The 20,467-nt window shown below is 33.9% G+C and overlaps 2 protein-coding genes across 6 annotated transcripts in view; one reads left to right on the top strand and one right to left on the bottom strand.

Annotated features, from left to right (window-relative positions):
• Window positions 1-9,164, bottom strand: part of LOC143237289 (neurobeachin-like) — a 210,664-nt gene extending 201,500 nt beyond the window's left edge. The window contains exon 1 of one of the 3 annotated variants that reach the window (XR_013019973.1): window positions 8,868-9,163. Coding sequence is in view for 2 of the 3 variants with exons in the window: in XM_076476365.1 (XP_076332480.1) it covers window positions 8,868-9,026 (159 nt within the window). In the remaining variant the exon portion in view is untranslated. Of the gene's footprint in view, window positions 1-8,867 lie in introns of all 3 variants that reach the window. The other 2 variants (XM_076476365.1, XM_076476364.1) reach the window with 2 other exon arrangements.
• A 199-nt stretch (window positions 9,165-9,363) lies between these two features.
• Window positions 9,364-20,467, top strand: part of LOC143237290 (septin-2-like) — a 34,943-nt gene continuing 23,839 nt past the window's right edge. The window contains exons 1-3 of one of the 3 annotated variants that reach the window (XM_076476368.1): window positions 9,364-9,456; window positions 11,099-11,222; window positions 12,161-12,274. In XM_076476368.1, coding sequence (XP_076332483.1) covers window positions 11,099-11,222; window positions 12,161-12,274 — 238 coding nt within the window. In that variant the 5' untranslated portion in view covers window positions 9,364-9,456. Of the gene's footprint in view, window positions 9,516-11,098; window positions 11,223-12,160; window positions 12,275-20,467 lie in introns of all 3 variants that reach the window. The other 2 variants (XM_076476367.1, XM_076476369.1) reach the window with 2 other exon arrangements.

The raw sequence follows: 20,467 nt of genomic DNA, 5'->3' as shown, positions 1-20,467 counted from the left end.
GTCTTTAACCTGTTGACTGCCAAGTATTTCAGCTGCTATAATACAACTCTAATGCTTCTTCATTTTGTAACTTTTTTGCCATTTTGGATCGAAAGTGGAACAATTTGTAAGTAGGTCAAATTCATGCATGGTGCTGACATCTAACGTTGAAATTAGGTATTATTGAGAACGAATTAACTCGTCTGTGGCACTGTGTTACCGATCGGCTTGGACGAGTTATCTCATCTACATATCCACTACAACAAAGATTCACTGGTCAGTAGGTCTTATCTTGGTTCACAAGCAGCTTACATCATCCTCTACAACAACAACTGGATAGTTGGGACTATCTTAGCTCACAAGCAACCTACATCATCCTCTATAACAAAGATTCACTGGACAGATAGGGCTATCTTGGTTTGCAAGCAACCTACATCATTCTCTACAACAACTAGTCACTAGGAGTTATCTTCTTTCACAAGCAACCTACACCATTCTCTAAAACAACTGGACAGCAGTAGGACTATCTTAGTTCACAAGTAACCTATATCATTCTCTACAACAACTGAACAGTAGGGGTAATCTTGGTTCATAAGCAAACCCCAATCATTCTCTACAACAAAGATTCACTGGACAGTAGAGGCTATCTTGGTTTACAATAAGTCCACATCATCATCTACAACAACTAGACAGTAGAAGCTATCTTCTTTCACAAGCAATTTACATCATTCTCCAACAATGATTCACAGGGTGTTTAGAGTTACCTTACTTTACAATGAGCTTACATCATTCTCTGCAACAAAGGTTCACCTTTTTTCATGAGACTAGTTATGTTATTCTCCAGCTTTATTTCATAAAAGTAACAAATTATGATTATACATCACAAGCTGATGTACCCATACAACCCACAAGGAAGACATTGTCTCTGTTTCATTGTAAGAACTGACACCTTCTGTCTTTTTCTATGGTAATATCATATAGAACTATGTAACAACTGACATCTGCTGTTTCTTTCTACAGTAATATTGTATAGAACTATGTTACAACTAATGCCTGCTGTCTGTTTCTACAGCAATATTGTACAGAACTATGTAATAACTAATGCTTGCTTCTATTTCTACAGCAATATAGAACTTTGTAACAACTGATACTTTCTTATCATCCCAGCTTGAAACGACCTCGGGTGGCACATTCAAAGTTGTAACAAGCATTCTGAAGCACAACAACATATAACGTCTGAATTCTTTGAAAGTAAACACAATGTAAAATGAGTTATTATTCACCATTGTGTACTATAACTCACAGAGACGAAAGTTGTATTTTCAAAACGCTATAGAACTACAAACACTGTCTACTAATAATGTGTACTATGTCCAGGGATTCTATATTTTTAAAACACCATCTGACCGTCTAAATATTTGTGGAAGGAGAAAGTTGAAGAATAATAAAGTTTCAGTATAACTTTTCTTAAGATCTGTTGAGAAACATACGAATTACAGAGTGATATCTCATCTTACGATTACAGCACAGATGTATGGAAAACATTTCAAATTTGTAAAAACAATGAACAGTTCCATAGCCGTGAGGTTTCACAAATTGTGGTAAAAACAGAAAATCAAGTTGTCTGATCTCGTCTTCCTTTGTTAAAATAACACTTTTGTATGGAGTTAACTCGGTCAACGAAAACAAAAAAACTGAGCTCGGTCAGGGTCAATGCACGGTAAAATTTATGAAGAGGTAATATAGGAAAGAGAATAAGGCCATAAGCGATGAGCAGACGTAGACATACCAGATTAAATACCACAACAACGTCGTAACACAGGCAGTACAATTACCGTTGTATTAAGTAGATACACAGTTTTCACAGCCATTAAAAACATTTGTAGTTTCTGTAATTAAGATCTTGATTAATCAGGTCCATCATTAGAGGGAAGTAATCACGCTTGTTTCTTCTTGCCTCGTGCTGCGATAGCTCCGCTTGTAACTTAAGTGTTAACGTAGGTCTGGATTAATAAATATACCTCTTATATACAAAGTACTGTTACATACATCAGGTCCGTACTAGTGGATAAACCACGTACATACAACTTCTGTTACGTCTATCAGACCAGGTATAATGAATCTTCTAGATACATACTTACTGTAACGTAGATCAGGCCTGAAATAATGGATCAACTACGTACATTTAACTTACTGTTAATGCCCCCCGCTAGCACAGCGGTATGTCTTCGGAGTTACAATGCTAAAATCAGGGGTTCGATTCTCCTGGATGGGCTCAGCAGATAGCCCGATGTGGCTTTGCTATAAGAAAACACACACACTTACTATATATGTAAAAACGGCTCGTTTGGGTTGAGAAAATTTTTTACGTAGAACCTGACGATGACCGAAGAAGGTCGAAACATTGTTCACTCCTCTGCGTAAAAAATTTTCTCAGCCCAAACGAGCCGTTTTTACATATATATTTCTTTACAAGTGGGTTTTCTCGACATCACTGACACACACTTACTGTTATATAGATTACGTTTGGACTAATAAATCTAGTTCGTACATACAACTTACTATTACATAGATCATATCTGGTATAATGGATCAACTACGTACATTCAACTTGCTGTTACATAGATTACGTGTGGGCAAATGAATTACAAAGATCACGTCCAGTTGAATGGATCAACTACGTACGTAAAACCGTTATTAATCAGAAAGTTCTGATTAAAGTAAGTTCCTATATGGATCAGAAGTACAAATTAATTAATATACATGTATTAATGAATATATATGTGGTTACAATGTTTCATTTAATTATATTAATGGATTAACCGCACATGTACAACAAATCTAATTCCACATAGGAAATGTTGAAGTTACCAGCGAGTTGTTAAGTTGCTTATTTCCAAAATTGCTTTGAGCATTTAACAAATTGAGAAATAATCAATCAAAAACCCTAGGAATTAGGACACGTGTATTTTAATATATTTATTTCCCTTTTGAAGCGTAAATGATGTAAACCACGGTGTCGCTACGAATCTAGTCTCGACATCGTAAGTGCTTCACCGCTTAAATACATTAAGCTAATTTGTTTGAGTTTCGCAATTCTAAAATTTCGGTTGCGTTATACGTAGAACATGTGCACTACAGTTTAGGCAGGTGGCCTGTATTTGACAAAGATAAATTATCAGTAGCTGAACTTTGTCCTGGCGGAGAAAATGGCAACTAGCCTCACAGAGAACATCACTTACAAGGCTTCGTATGTGTTGCATTCTTTAACCACACGATGGGCCGTACATATTCCATTTTTTCTCTCTCTCCTACAAAGCAAGATTTCTACTTGAATGGATAAAGTCATTTCCCACCAGCTAGTTGTCTGTGAAATCGGTTGGCTGTGAGTAATTCCATTTCTACACTTGCTTCTCCGTTTTCACAATATATTGGAAAGCAAGCCCAAAGTACGGAACCGTACAAGCAGAAAACATCCCCGGGCCTAGTATTCACAAAAAAGGCTGTTCGAGGAACTTGTTCCAAAATAAAACTACGCTAACAACCAACTACACCCTATAACAAGGGTTTGTTTATTCTTACGTGCAAAGTTACACTATACGCTAGTTGTGTTGTACCCAACATAGATATCGAAACACAGCTTTTATCAATAAAGTGTGTTGTAAAAAATCTCTATACAAGTCACCGATAAACACACTGACAGTGCTGTTGTATTTAAATATCAACAACTCTTCATACAGTTTTTACTTAATATTAAATTCACACTGTGACATACAGCATTTCTGAAAATTATTTATCTTATCATAGAAAATAATTAAATCAGGAGAAAGCTAAGAAACTGGAAAAATAAATTTACAAAACTGACGTGATAATTACCAACACACAACCTCATTACTGGTAATACAGTTTTTGAAAGTACATGTAGAAAGTAATTTTGTTTAGTAAGACAGCATTTTCTCTTTTTAGCTTTGGTATCTAATGTGAAAGACCTGTTTAATGTAATACAACAAAATTTTCTAATCTTTATATCTAACATGTAGAAACTAGTTTTGTTTACCATTGAAAGGTAAGTGGTTAACAGAAAACAGATGCTCTGGAATGTTAACTGTTAGTCACAAGTTTCTACAAATGTGAAATTAGGAAAATACATGGGGCTGTTTAATTAATAGAATTATACAATTACTTAAATTAATCAAACACTTTTGTTTCAGTATTATCACATACTTTCTGGTTCTTTTTTACTTCATGCATACCTGTAGTTTTATAAACTGACACTTAAAGGACAATATTTACATATGTGCTTAGATTTTTCTGTGTCTTAATATACCACAGAAAATAGTTTTGTTCACATATAACTTAGTGATTCTGGGCTTCAAGGGAACATACTCTTTTCCTTACCTTTCTATGTGATTTAATACCTAAAACAATATTTATATCTATATACAGCTTTGTGACCTGGTACTTCAAGTCAAGGTACTTGTGTGCATTTAACTCTGTGACCTGGTATAACACAGAAAGGTATTTATGTATATATATAGCTATGTGACCTAGTACTTTAAGGAACAGTACTTATGTATACATTTAGTTTTGTGACCTTGAAATTCTGAGAACAGAATTTCATCATTTTCCCCAAGCATATTAATATATCAATTACATGTTTACATCTAATTTACCTGTAAGATACTCATAACCATTATCAAAGGTTTTATCTCTCTAACTATTAGGAACAAAACTCTTTTCTTGATACATTATGACAGATGCAAACCTAGATGTATATATAAATACCTTTCTTTAAATATTCAATCACAAACCTACACATATATATATAAATACCTTCCTTTAAGTATCCAATCATAAACCTACATGTATATGCACAAACTAACAATTGGCATTCTTTCTTTGATGAGGACAGTAAAATGAACACAATACTCCAAGTATGGTAAACCAATGATTTATTTAAGGAGATAATTAATTAATTCCTTAGATTTCCATTAAATAATCCTAAAATGTTGTTAGATTTATTAACAGCAACAGAGCATTGCCTTGACAGTATGAGTGATGTATCCATAACACTGCCAAGATCCTCATCTTCAGTCATGCTACATGTTATCCAAGTTGTACTAACCAAAGTGCAATACACTGTAATTACTATAATTAAAAATAACTTGCCAAATCCACAGCTTCCCTAATACAACTGGAAATATCAAAATTCGATGTAATCAGCAAACTTTACTGATTAAATCCCCATTAATATTATAAATGTAAATAAAAAAAAACAAAGGCCCAAGCACTGAACCAGAAGCAAAATAATAGTTACAAAGGTCCAGTTTAACTGAATTCCATTAATAAGAACTTGATGCTTTCCTCTTAGCCAACCACCTAACAATCCAAAGTCTTTTTCCAACATCAACCAATGTAGCTTTTTTAGTTAATGTTCTCTGTGACACCTTATCAAAGTTCAAATGTACCAAGTCTACACTATTTCCATCATACAGATAACAAGTGACATCACTGATAAAGACATTTCATATTTTAATAAATAATTTCAAAAAGCCTCTTTTATCAGCTTCTAGAATTTGTTTTTATAATACAGAAGTAAGATTTATTGACATATAATTTCCAACTTACTTGTTTAAACCTTCATAAAAAAGGACTAACATCGTCAGGTTGGTTGAAAAGGTAAAAATAATAATAAGTATTTATTTTAATACATTCACGGCAAGCAAAATATCAGGAAGGGAGAAGGATCTTTAAGGATGGCATAGGAAGACTCGTATCAAATAATTATGAGATGGTCAAGGTATTTAATTATGTTTTTTGAAAATGTAAGCAATATTCCCCAGTTTTAACAGTTGCTAGATAGAAACAATATTGAGAAATACAAACACATTAATTTTGAGCATGTTAAGAAAAAATTGGAAGTTTAAAACTTGAAAAGGCTATTGAGTCACATACTTCCACAAGGGCTTTGAAGGAGGATAAGAAATGGGTATGTGAGCCATTTACTACTATTTTTTGTAGGTTATTAGATAGAGAGCAAGTGGCCAAAGGATTGGAAATTGATTACTGATTTCTCTTTCAAAGGAAATAATAAAGGTTGGCTCATTAATTATAGGCCTATCAGTCTCGCATCAGTGGTAGGAAAAATTTATGAAAGTCTGACAAAAGATGCTTTACAAAGTGACTTAATGAAGGTTAAAATAATTTGTTAGATAGTCTACATGGTTTCATCACAGGAAAAATTTTGCTGTACTAATCTTCTGACGTTCTTTGAAGAGGTTACAGATGTGGATTTCATGTATCTGGGTTTTCAGAAAGAATTTGACAAAGTGCCATATAAAAAGCTTGTTAAAAACATTATCTTTGTAGGTGCAAAGAAAAAGAAGGTGGATGAAAGAAAGGAAAGAGTTGTTTGAAAGGGAGTTCACTCGAACTGAATTAATGACAGGGCTCAGTGTTAGATCTCTTGCTGTTCCTTATTTATGTCAACGATACAGATGATGAAATAGTCAATAAATTACTTAAATTTGCTGATGACATCAAAGTTTTTGGGTGTTGCTGGTTGTATGAATGTTACTCCTGCTGTTTCATGAAAGAATTTGGACTTTTTTATTAAATATGAGCAAATAAATGGCAAATGGTTTTTGATTTCAATAAAAGCAAGGTAATGCATCTAAGATATTACAATTTAGATTATAGTTGTCTTTTTTTTATAGGAAAAACCTTAACAGTGTCCTGGAAGAAATCAAACTTATTATTCTGATTGATCAGTCTTTTAAGGCATCCAAGCAATGTGCTGTTGTTAACAGAAGCATAAATTTGATTGAGGTATTTAACAGTGTTAAATGAACTGGTAGTTTTAATGCATCATTGTTTTTGCACCTAATGGTAAAAATGGCCAAAAATTAGGGTAGGATAAGTTATCTTCAGCTATTAACATTTTTATTTTTATATTTTTTGCTAATAAGGTAGTCATACCTTTGAAATGGATTGCCTTCCAATGTGATGGATTCAATAAATCTAAGGGTGTTTAAAATATGACTTGATAAATATTTAAATGACAGGACCAATTCTAAGCATATAATTTTTATTCAAATGTTTAGTGAAGTGGATTAAACAATCTAGAAGAACCAACTTTAATTGTATACTATCTATTCAATCCTTGAGTACATATCTACTGTCTACTATCCTGGAAAAAAAGCTTGCATATCGATATGTTGACTTTTAAGTTGTTCAAGAGGGTTCAAGGAGAAAGCTACAAGTGTGACTTCAGGTGTAAATGAGCTTATAATGAAAGGTTGAAAATGCTGAACATCTGTTTGTTGGAAAGATTTTAACACTGCTGAAAGACTTAGAATCTATAATCTGCAAGAACAAAAGTTTAAGATAAGTAATACTCAGTCAGGATTCCAGTTTGGGTTATTTCTCTAATAGAATGAGCTTTTCAGTCTGTTCAATAGTTTGTCTTCATGTTTGATAGAACTTACAACATTAAAGAAGTTTGATTGGAGATTTGATGAAGATTTTATAGATCAGGCTAGATATAAATGGCTTCTATACATAGTTTGTAGTAGAAAATATAATAGTGTTCATAAGATAAATGACCAGTTGTTATTCCTTGGAAACAAAATAAAGTACACAAGCAGTATAATGACTAATTAATTCTTCAAGATTAACTTCTTGCTCTCCAAATAATGCCTAGCTCATCACACATCATCAAATACTGCCTTCAATAATCATATACTTACTTTCAAATAATTATGAATAAATTCAACCAAACTGTACTCACCCCATAATTAAAGATGTTTTGTTTGTTTTAATAATCACCATAAACTTTCCTCCTCCAGCAATGTTGTATTTAACTTATTTGAGACCCTTACATAAAGTAAGTTGAAAAATGTATTTGTCAAAAACAAATCTGGAACTGGACCTTAAAATAATTATTTCTTCAGTAATCCAAAACAGTTGAAAATAAATATGCTATAGTCAGAACTTGACCTCAGAACAATAAGTTTATAATGAATAAACAAAACTGATGCTCTACTTAATTAGTTCAAAGGAATTCAAGATCAAAACAGACAACTCTCCATATTTGTTCATTAGACATGTGTTTATTTAAACTTTCACCTGTACATCTAACCTGTCATTACATAACTTACTTCCCATTGCAATTTCAGTACATGAAATAAATACATTAACTAAATCAGCTTTATTTATTTTTTGCTACTGTGAAAACAAGTACTGTTAGAAAAGCTATATAAAAAATATTAGCCTACAATCATTCTCTTTAATACTGCTAGAAAAAAATATTGTGACCTTTAATGTCCTTTTGTTTTAAATGTTTCAAATATTTTCTGTTTATAAATCTGGACTGAGGAAATATGAAAGGGAAGCTGCTATTGCATTTAAATGTTAGTGTTACTAACACTAACAGAATTTGAAACTAGAAACATGCTGTAAAACTTATAAGCATATATAAATTGTAAACGAAATTTACTTGCATGTGTACCTTTTGTGATAAACTTTTTTTTTTTTTGCCAAACGGGAAATATGGAAATATTTGAATTTCAAATAAATATTTGGAATTTTTGTATATGTATATACACACACATGTGCAATAAAAATTTTATCTTCTACTCATCCAACTTTTACGTAGACATATATTTGTTTCCCCGTAATTTATTTCAAGTTCTCAAAAATCTACAACTCATGATACATACATTCATAGTTACATGTAGTGTTACGTACTTTAAATAGTTACGTCATAAAGTATTACAGTGGGTATACCGAATATTTTCCATTTCCCTTGGAAAAACAATATGTACTTGAACTCATATACTGCAAATCATAGCAAAAATAAATCTCACGTGTTAACAAAAATAACTTACCAAATGCAGCACTACATTCACAATCTCCTTATTTGATACTTGTCCAACTTCAACTAATCCTATCAACATTGCAAATTTTAAATTGTCTTTTAGAGGCATTTTGATAACATCCTCTGGGCGTTTAGCTTCGTTAAGTGCCTTTTCGTCTGATTTATCCATTTTGATTTTTATTCGCAATCCAAGTAGGCGTAATGGACAGTTTGTTTAAATTGCCGACTAAACAAAATATCTTCCAGCAAAGGCGTTCACCATAACTGTCCTTCTTGCTGCCATGTTGGATTTGGCTTATTTAAGGACCGCAGACAAGATAATCTCAAAACGTTATTCGTTCAAAAATATAGAACAATTTCAGAAGTAAGTCCTCTAAAAATAGTAGTTTTCTTTATTCTAAATATATTTTAATTTAGAATATTTCAGCTCTTTGAATTTAGTGAAATAAATATTTGAGAAATATTATTTTGATATTTAAAAATACAACATCGTTAAAACTACCACCAGATGTCAGAATTGATATTTATATTTCCGATTGGAAGTTTCATTATCAGGCTTAGTGTTAATTCTGTAAAACTTTGGAAAAACTTTAAAAAAGGTAAAAAATAATTTACAGTTCTTTTTCATTTTGGTTTTAATTCGCCCCAAAAAGAAAAGGTGAGGGAATAAAGTGCATGAATATAAACTTTTCTTTTATATCACTTTGGTTGGAATTATGCTTTTGGTTGTGACAAGTCGAGCAAGGAATTTGTTTTATATATATTCAAAACTCAGCTTGTATGTCAAGACTCAAATATCGAGTAAAGTTATTTTACATTTGATACGTCATGTATCTAGCCCAGTAGTTTGAATATGTACACAAATCTTTCAGAAAAGTAAAGATTTTTAAACGTATTACTTGAACTATAAGTAAAATAGTTAAATTTGATAACTACAACAGTATAAGTTAGAGCACTAGTTTAAACGCAGGATTTTTGTATTATGATTAGGAGATTAACTGAAATGTAAAACAGTTTTGATAACAGAAGTGTCTTAAAATACGGGATTATAATTTTAAAAAGTTGTTAGACATGAAGGTTGTACTTCTTAATTCTAGAGATACAGATTGAGAATTTTCGAGTCAAATTATTTGAAAAACTGGTGTTTGTATAGAATGATGCTTCCTCCTGACAGAGTTGTTTTCTTTAGTTTATATCGTTAACTTACAAAATGGAAATAATTGAAAAGGTGGAAGTTAGTGAACATTTGGCCATAAGTTATCATGTTACAATTAGGTTTAATGTTTTATTATGTATGAGATTATGAAATTTAAATTACCATTAATGAGAAATTACAATCCCATTATTTGAACCAAAAGTTGAAGTGTGCAGTACTTTTAAAAGTCTGGATTATTTACTGTAGAGTTTTTTAAATACAAAAATTGTCAGTTGATTTGTTGTTGTGTGACTAGGCATGAAAAACAGCTGTTGTATAATTCAAGTTCAAATGGTGTATGTGGAGTGAACCTTCATTTCACTGATCCAAAGTAACATGAAAATACACAACTTTAGGGGAACAAAACTTGTATTAAAATTAAGTAAAATAATGTGAATGCCATGTTAATATTTTGTACTTTGTATGAGACTGTTGACTGAGTTGCATTATTTAACTTTATGAGGACAGTTTATTAGATCTGTTAAAATTAAGTGTATGCTGTATTTGTTATTGTTAATAGAGCAACTAAATATAACATCATAAGACATTATTTTTTGTTACTTGTTTGATAAAAAGATTTTTAAGGGGTACTGTTGCAATAAAACACTTGAAAATGATCCAGAACGGATGATTAAATAAATATTCCACCTGATCATTATATATAAACAAAGCTACATAGATCATGTACTTGTCATAAGGTTGTCTATAAATGAAATTTGAACAGTTATATAAACTTTGAATTAGTTAAGGAAATGAATGAAAGTATGTGCTTTATGGAATAAATGAATTTACTTATAGTTAAGAATGACACTGTGGTGAATGTTATCAAATTATTGTTGCTTTTCTTTGTAAGATGAAGTTGTTCATTCAACAGTGTTTAAAATAAAAAGATATGTGGAAACACATTACTTTCAATAGTTTCATTTGTCTTGCTGAGAATGAAAAAATTCATTATCTTTAGTAACTACGTATGAGTGTTTGAATATTTTTCAGGAAAGTTTAAGTTTAGAAACATACTATATTTGTTTTATTTCTTCTTGTTTCAGATGCGTGACACAAGTGGAATAAGATCTTTAACTCCACATGGCCATGTTGGATTTGATACTTTTCCTGACCAGTTAGTGAAGAAATCTCTTCAGCAAGGCTTTACCTTTAACATTCTCTGTATAGGTAAGTGATCAAGAGTCTGTATACTTAGGTTTTATGTATAATCTCTCTGCTAAACTTATAGACAGAGTATTTGTAAATTACCTTTATATCTTTCTCAAACCTAGTTCTTGACTTGTACATTGATATACATGGTAACTCTTATTACCTTACCAAACTAGACATCAGGAACAAAGTAGTCTTGTATTAGGTTAATAGTAATTTCAGTGTTATTTACATAACTGTAAAGTAGTACATTTTAGAAGAAAACTGTGAGTTTTGCAAAAAAATGCTCCCTTCATGCTTTAATTTTTTTTTTTTTTGTTTAGCCCTCTTGTATCTTATTGTGAAACTTTTTGTATTTTTCTGCAGTTTCTGTTCTACATATTAAGGAATCTATGATCATTGAACTCTTAAATGTATTTTGTTCCAATTGAAATTGTGTATTGCTTTTTTGGGCTGTAAATATTCTGAAAACCGGGCATAATTTTACACTTACATCAAGCGATTTCTCATCGAGATCACAGGCTCTAATATTCAGTTTCATATGACAGAATTAAGCAAAATAAAGCTGCTTGTTTGTTTCACAAATATTTTAATTATTATGACCATGGTTTGAATTGGTGTCTGTAAAGACATTAACATCATGGTAAAACTAATTGTAATAAATGAAATATTTGCGAAATATACAATTTACAGTTGTCTTTGTTTTCTTTTGCCTAGCAATAATGGAGTTTTGTTAAATACTGATGGTTTCGAGTATTGATTATATTAAGTTTTCTGTTACACACTTGCATGTGTGTGTGATTCATTGATGAGTTTCTGTTAAAAAAATTTCTAACATGAACGTGAAAGTAGTATTGTCAACAGTTTACATGTATTTAGGTTAGAAAATAGGCTGCATGAGCCACCAACTGGAGGTTTAATTTTTTAACCAAACTCTTTAATCTTCTGTGTGTCAGGTGAAACAGGCTTAGGGAAGTCTACCCTGATAAATTCACTGTTTAATACCAACTTTGATAGTACTCAGACTTCTCATGCATTGCCAGGAGTGAGGCTTCGGTCAAATATGTTTGGTAAGTATTAGAGATTATTTATTAAGTGAGGTTTTATTTATATATTAACTAATTAGTAAAAAGTATTTATTATTATTTATTTAGAAAGGATACAACCTTTAAATTGAGTCTCATTATATACCTGCAGGTTCTGATGTATAGGTTGTTTTCAACAGTAAACATTCTTCTAAAAGATGTTTCACATTACCTGTATAGTTATTAGTCACAAGCTTTATTCACTACCAACAATAATAACAAAATAAACATCTGACAGTTGTTGCCAACTAGTCAATATCCTCAAAGAAAACAGATAAGACCAGACTTGGATGTATGTTTGACATTGGTGTCCCACATATGTATGTCTCTCTCTCTCTTTTCATAGTGATTTTAATTAATCTAGTTTACACTAAAACTGTTCCTGTTAGAGTGCATGGTAATATAATTAGCATCATTACCACTTATGTATGTCACAGGATATAGCAGATGTAGTGTCATTTGACATTACAATCAATACTTTCATAGTGCAGCCTTTGGTTTTTAGTTTCCCCATTGCTACATGTCTAACAGTTGGCTCTGTAAGCATATAACCAATAGTTGACTTGATTAACATGTTAGAACTAGTTTATTTTGGTGGCACATGTTAAGTCTTGATTATGAAAACAAGATAATGTTTGCACACTGATATTGTCTTCTAAGTGTTGTGAACTAATGGAGTATTTTGTCAACAAAGTTTTTATCATTTCTTTCTTCCTGTTATATTATGTTTAAGTTAGACAAAATATATGTCTCTCTTCATTTTACATAGAGGTTGGATGGCCACTCTTTCATTCCTTCTGTTTTCATCACCTACTTCCAAACATTCATTCCTTAACTGAGCAGTTTTACTGTTGGCTTAAATGCACAACTTCTACACTATAAATGGCTCTATGAGCTTATTAGTAGAAAGTCATTAACTGTTATTTAATGCATGAACATAAACAAATTTAGAAAACACAGTTGTTATATTAGAAGTGTTGACTTAACAGTATTTAACATCCTTCCTTTTGATAGTAAGATTAAATTCACAATATTTTGTACAAAAAATAAAAAAAAAACCTTATTGTTACAAACATTAGGTGGTAAAGAAATGAAAACTCTGCATCATTTTTTGTTCAATGTGAGGCATGATTGTGAGTAAAACCTACAAGTTGTTTTGGCTGCACAGTGCACTACCATGTGTCTTGAATTTGTATCACTGCAAAGTTTCAACACATACACTAAGCCTTTGAGCAAAATTCCTATCCTTACACCAGTCTGTGATGCATTTTTCATAATATTACACTATACCTCTCGTTTATGTACTCTGCTTCCCATGAGTAGACTGTGTTTACCAAAAGTTCATTCTTTTTTCTGGCTTTACAATGTTCAGTTATTTTCTTCTTTCATTACAGATTGAAGAATTTTTGTGTTTATTATTTTCAACTTTTAGATAACTTTTGAAGTGTTGTCTTTCTTACCTTCATTTTATTAATTTTAAGAAAGAAAAATGCAAATTTTTAAAACTTATTTCACTTAGAACTTCTGATATGAATTAACTGTTCTTATATTAATTTGATTTCTTCTCTTACTTAAAATACAAGATTTCAGGATGTGTGTCCGTGTCTGTAGTATGGTTTATTTAAAAGGAATATTCCCATTGTCATTAAACCCTTGTTCAGATATTGACAATTAAACTTAATTTCATCAGTTCAAAAATTACCAAAGCTTACATACTATAGACCTATTAAATCTACTAAAACAATAACAGTAATATTACAATTTTCCATGAATTTAGCTTCTTGAATATTGTTGAATACAATTTCTCATATCTACATTTTTGGAACCCCTCAAGATTCAGATGTCTTACTTGAAAGTTTTATTTTATTAAGTGAGCAGTTTTACTGCAAATTTTTTTTAAAATCATTAGATCTTTTATACATTCTTCATCTTGGGCTTACAACTCGTGACCTCCAATTTCTTTAACTTCTGTTGAGCCTGCATTGTCTTTGGATATTTTTGACCAGCTTCTTCCTTAACCTGCATTTGGTTCTTTTATACTAGATAAAGATCAATTAACACCCATCTTTGTCTTCCACTGCTCTGATAACTCAGGTATGTACCATTTGTTTTTTTACAACAATTGTCTGTGCTGGTTCTCAGGTGTGTCTTACATTCACCTCACCTCATATTATTTTTTTCTTTCTTTCTCATTAGTCTGACTGTTCAGTTATTGCAGATTCTTTTAGGGTGTTATTAATGTCAACTGTCAGTTACTACATCCTTCCTGAACTTAAGACTCCTTCTCTAGGTTTGTGGTTTGAATGATTTATCTTTTCTATATACTCATATCACTTTTATTTCTTCTCCTAGCTTTGAGATTTTCTTATTCTCATAACTTGACTTTAATTATCATATCTTTTGCTTGTTCATCTTCTTAACTTCTGTTCTTCTCCTTTTCCTTTTAAGGCTTTCATCACTACCCCGACAGTTTTACTCAAAGGTTGCACTAAACTATTCTTTATATTGTCCCATTTTCTTCTCCAACTGTTGGCCAGTTCACTTGGTTTCTTTGTTTCTAGGATCATTACCATTCTGCTACAGGAAGACCTTTACAACTTTATAGACTGGATGTCAACATCGGCTTTATGCAATTTTCTGTTTTTAATTGCTGTTTTGTTTTTACCTTCGTTTACTTTTACTAATTTTACTACATTTACTTTACTTTTACCTTTTTACTGGACATTTGGCTACTCATTATTACAATTTTGCTATATATCTTTTAAAACTTCTATTATTTTACATTTTGATAATGGCTGCAATGACACATAACCCAGAACCAGGACTGGAAAGGCCAACTTCAGGTGACTGACGGTGGTTCTTGTACTTACCTGTTAGTCTTCCTGGCGGGTTATGATCATTACCATTTTGCTAGAGTAAGTACTTTACAACTTCTTTTACTCTGCTTTCTCTCTTACCATTGCAGACTAGGTGTCAACATTGGTTTTATGCTTTTTCTGTTTTTCAATGATGTTTTGTTTTACCTTCATTTCCTTTTCTGTATTTTACTACATTTAATTTATTTTTACCTTTTTACCTATTGATGCAGATAGCCTAGCTGCTTTGTGCCATAAAACACTAAATCAATCAATCAGTGCTCTTACACTTTGTCCACTTACAAACTTATTTTTGCAGGAGACCTCTAGGTCTCATGGGTTTTTTTCTTTGACATTTTCTTTGTCATTCAGGGTTGAAACCTGTCTTTTTTTCAACCAAATTTTGAGGGGATTCACAGTGTGAATATACTTTTCAACCACTTTGTGTACATTTGGTAATTCCTTCCCCTGATCAGGAAGCCATCATCTACTGCACCCTCCGTTCTTCAGAAATATGTCTGTTTGAGTTGACTATTCATGCTTCTAAGTCAGTATTGATAACTATTAAGTTGTCTTATTCTTTTGAAAATCTTTATCACCTTGTTTACTGGGTGAGATCAGCATTTTTATTTCAATTTGTGAAATATTTAGTTTTTGGTTTTTAAGGCTCTCAGGTCTCCTTTCTCCCAATATATAAAGTCCTGTTACTTTTGGAGTCTCTTACTGTATTCTGAGGTCAGTGGAATATATTCTCTGATTCACTGCATTCCTTTTTTATTTCCATCTCTTTACCTCTTATATTAGCGGTGACTAAAACACTACCACATGACAGAGCATTCATCTCCTTCCACTCAAACCTACCTGGACTTACACCTCTTCATAGATGCCACATGGTGAGCATTTAAGACATTTCAGCTATTTACCATCTTTTTTTTCCAGAGCAGGTTTTCACATCAATCTCTTTGAGATGTGGACATTTCAATGAAACTGACATTACAGTTTTTTTGTTACAGTTATTTGGATGCTCTTTTTGATTTATTTCAGCAACCCCAATGTTAATCTTCACATTGAGCAACAGGGGAATAATCATTTTCAGAATATCTGCTTTCATTTTCTGAAGATCCATGTTTAGGCTAGCAACAACAACATGTGATTGTAAAACTTCTTTGTCCTGAAACTTTCAATATTGTGGTAGATCAGCCATCTTGCCTGAGTTGAATCCTTCCAATAAAGTGGTCTTCACATCTCATGATATTTCTGTAGTTTTATTCCTACTGTGGGAGTTTTCTTATCAGTGCATTTGTAACTCTTCTCTAAACCAAGATTCCAATTTTCTGGTAACCATGGCTTTCGTGTTATTCGTTCTGAGATTGTATTGGTCTACCCTTTTTCTGTATGCCTGTTCTTCTGTTCAACTTCTTCTCAGGGTGATGTTTTTATTTCACAGCATCCCTCGAAGGGTGATATTTTAGCCCTTTTCTAAGTAGTTTATTTGTGATATTTCTGCTCCTTCACCTCTGGATCCTGGGGCCTTTATTTCTTTTATCTTCGAGATCCCTTTTTTTACAGCATTTTTAACATTCATCTTTTACCACAGTGTTGTACACCTTCATGTGTAGTTTTTTAGTCCATTGCAAAGATGAAAGGTTTTCTTGCAGAGTTGCCCATTTTTCTTCTCACTCTCATCCCCCTCAGTGTGGATTCCTGTACGTGGTGAGGGGACCTCCCAAGAAAGGTTCTGTTCTTTCAGTTCACCTCCTATGGGATCTAAACATCCACCCACGTGTTTGCCATGCTTGGTGACCCGTGAAGGGGAGGAGAGGATCCTGATGGTTGAGGAGTCCAACCCTAACACACCAGTTTGGCTTTGAATTCCTGTAGACAGGCAGCCTTGGGTTGGTCTCCTTGGGCCAATTGGGCTAGGATCAAGCAAGTACCAGTGTTGGATGTTATATCTAATGCTGGTGTTTGGATATAGTGCTCACAAAACCCTGGCATTGCTGCAGTATCCTTGTTTGACATTGTAGTGGGTTCCCTCATGGGGCTCCATGGTGGATGGGGTCAGTGGGCACTGAAATTTCCCTTTTTTTATTATGGATCATCCAAATAAAAACTTAAATAAAATAGTGAAAAAAACAGTCCATGTCTCAAAGATGCTGAACAGCAATCTTCAACATCTGTAACACCTGTTGTTTATCGTTTTCTTATCCTACATTCTTTTTCAGACAAACCTTTAGAGCAAATGTCTCCCCTTTTCATTCAGGAGGGACTTGCTGACTCTCCAAAGCCAGTAAAGAAGCATCGATTTGGTGATATATTGGTGGAAACATCCACATCTCAACACAGTGATCTCCTCTTGTATTGGGGCAAATGGGGATATACCTATTGAGGTTACACCTCATGCTACTTTGAATTCATCACAAGGAGTTATTGTTGAGAGGGATTTGAAGTACATCCCCGAGTCTGACATTCTCACTGGTTTTTCCACTCAAGGAGTTTCTGCAGTGAGGCATATCTCCACTTGCAAAGATGGAATTGCGATGCCAACCAGTATCCTTGTTTTGACATTAACATCACCACATCCACCTGCCACCATCAAGGCAGGTTATCTTAAATGCAGGATATGGCCATAATTTCCAATCCCTCTCCAATGTTTCCAGTGTCAGTCGTCCAGTCACTCAGAGACATCATGTCGTAGTTCCCCTGACGTGTGCTCTTTGCAGAGGCTAGGACCATGATACTTATGAGTGTGAAACGGACCCTCTATGCATCAGTTGCAAGGGCTCTCACCCATCCTATTTTGTTCTTACTCTAAATGGTTGGAAGAAAAAGAGGTTCAGCATTTGAAAATGATTTATAACATTACTTATCCTGAGGCTTGAAAGTTGCTGTCTACCACTTTATCTCGGACTATGCTGCTGCACTTCGTTCCACAACTACACTGGGAGTGCAGACAGATCTCTCTGTGCCTCCAAAAGAATCATTCTCAAAACAAATTAAAAGTCTTTTGACCTCCATGGTTAAAAAAATTGATGAATCAACACCCATTTCTGTCCCTAACATACATTCCAACAAGCCCCAAGTTCCACATCCTTTGGTTCTGGGTACAGGAATTTCATAGGATACATCTTCTTCTCCAACCCCAAGATGCAAAACGATCATTCGTTCATGTCCTCAGTCACTGGAATTCCCTTCCAACAGCAAAGACTTGCCCAATTGACCCAGGGCAGGATTCATGGAGGTCGATGGACCTCCCTTGAATGAGGACAGTAAGGAAAAAAAGACGTGGTCATGAACAGAAGGGTTCTCCAGCCACTTCGCCTACTCGTCATTAAAAATGGCCACCCTGATACAATGGAACTGTTGAGACTTATTTTCTAATCTGGATGACATCAAACAACTGATTGCTTTCTACCATACTGTCTGTCTTTCCTTCAGGAAACATTTCTGAAACCTGCTGATACATTCACCTTTTAGCAGTTTTCTTTGTACAGAAATGACAGGCTGTGTGATGCATGGAGGGGTGGCACTGTTGGTCGATCAACATGTGTCCATCTTCTTTGCCACTCAACACACCCTTGGAGGCCGTAGCCATCCGTATTTCCTTGGGTCATACTATCACTGTTTGTTCTCTCTACCTGTCACCTGGAGAGACATATGATTAATCAAACCTTGATACTCTCATTGAACAGTTGCTGTCTCCTGTTTTAATCCTGGGGGACTTTAATGGACATCATCCCCTATGGGGAAGTGCTGATATTGATAGGAGGGGTCACTCTATAGAGGGTATTCTCTCTGGTCACAACCTTTCTCTTTTCAATACTGGTTCTTCTACTAATTTTTATGCACCTAATCAGTCCTTTACTGCTGTTGATTTCTCAGTTTGCTTCTCTTCACTACTCACCCATTTTTCATGGAGGGTTGACAATAATCCACAAGGCACTGATCATTTTCCTATAATTCTGAGAGAGACTGGACGTGGTCAATGCCACCTGACCCAGTATCTTGGTGGAAGCTAGATCATGCAAACTGGCCCTCTTTCACTGCTCTCACAGAACTTGATCCTGCCATCATCTGTAAGCCATCAATGGAAGACTGTGTTGCAGCAGTAACTGACTGTATTATACAAGCAGTTGCTTAATGTATTTCTAAAACCTCAACATGTTTTCCACTATATCCTCTTCCTTGGTGGAATCCTGCCTGCCACATGGCATGGAAGGCTCAAAAACAGGCTTGGGATACTTTCCATAGATATCCCACACTCTTGAACCATATCGCTTTCCAGCAGGCCCACACACATGCTCGGTGGGTAAGACGTCAAAGCCAGAAGGAATCTTGGATTAAGTTCACAACCAGCATATCTTCTACCACTAGTTCCAAAGTCATATGGGACAAGATTTGAAAGGTCAGTGGGCAATATAATTTTGTCCCCCTCTCGATCTTGCCCTCTGATTGCCAGGAAATAGCTGATACCAGGAGCATTGCCGATACTCTAGGTGAAAGCTTTTGCTGGGTATGTAGCACTTCTGCTTCTTCCTCCACCTTCTTAGCCATCAAGACTTGGGCAGAGCAATCACCTCTTGCCTTTCGAGCTGATTGTCTCAAAGACTATAATCATCCCTTTATGCTGGTGTTACTGAAACTGACTCTTCATCGGTCTGGCAGTATGTCGGCTGGACCAAATGATATACACTATGACGTACTGCGCCATCTAGCTCCTGCTTCTCTTGACATTCTTCTAATTGTTTTTAACCAGATCTGGCTGGAGAATGTTTTTCCTGATGCCTAGCACTAGGCTATTGTCCTACCTCTCTCTAAGCCTGGGAAAGATCTCAAGATTCCTTCAAACTACTGTCCAATTGCTTTGACAAGTTTTCTCCGTAAGACCATAGAGAGGATGGTTAATTTCCATTTGTTGGGTAACTCGAATCAAACAACCTCCTCTCACCCAACCAGTCTGGGTTCCGATGACAGCACTCCACTATGTACCACCTGATTCGACTTGAAATGTCAATCAGAGAATCCTTTCATAAATGACATCTTGTATCCATATTCTTTGACATTTAGAAGGCTTATAATACAACATGGAGGTATGGCATTTTGCGAGATCTCCATATATATGGGTTACGTTGCCATTTGCCATTTTTATTAAATATTTTTAATGGACAGGAGATTCCAAGTACGTTTGGGTTCGACACTTTCCCGTTCTTTTCTACAGGAATTTGGAGTTCCTTAGGGGTGTGTTTTGAGTGTCACACTTTTCAGAATAAAAATTAATGCCATCACTGAACAATTCCCTCTCACTGTTGCAAACGGGCTCTGT

This window comes from Tachypleus tridentatus, chromosome 13 (assembly GCF_004210375.1).
Source record: "Tachypleus tridentatus isolate NWPU-2018 chromosome 13, ASM421037v1, whole genome shotgun sequence".
NCBI classification, from domain to species: Eukaryota; Metazoa; Arthropoda; class Merostomata; order Xiphosura; family Limulidae; genus Tachypleus; species Tachypleus tridentatus.
The sequence above is the reverse complement of the archived record's forward strand: the minus strand, read 5'-3'. Positions and strand labels throughout refer to the sequence as shown.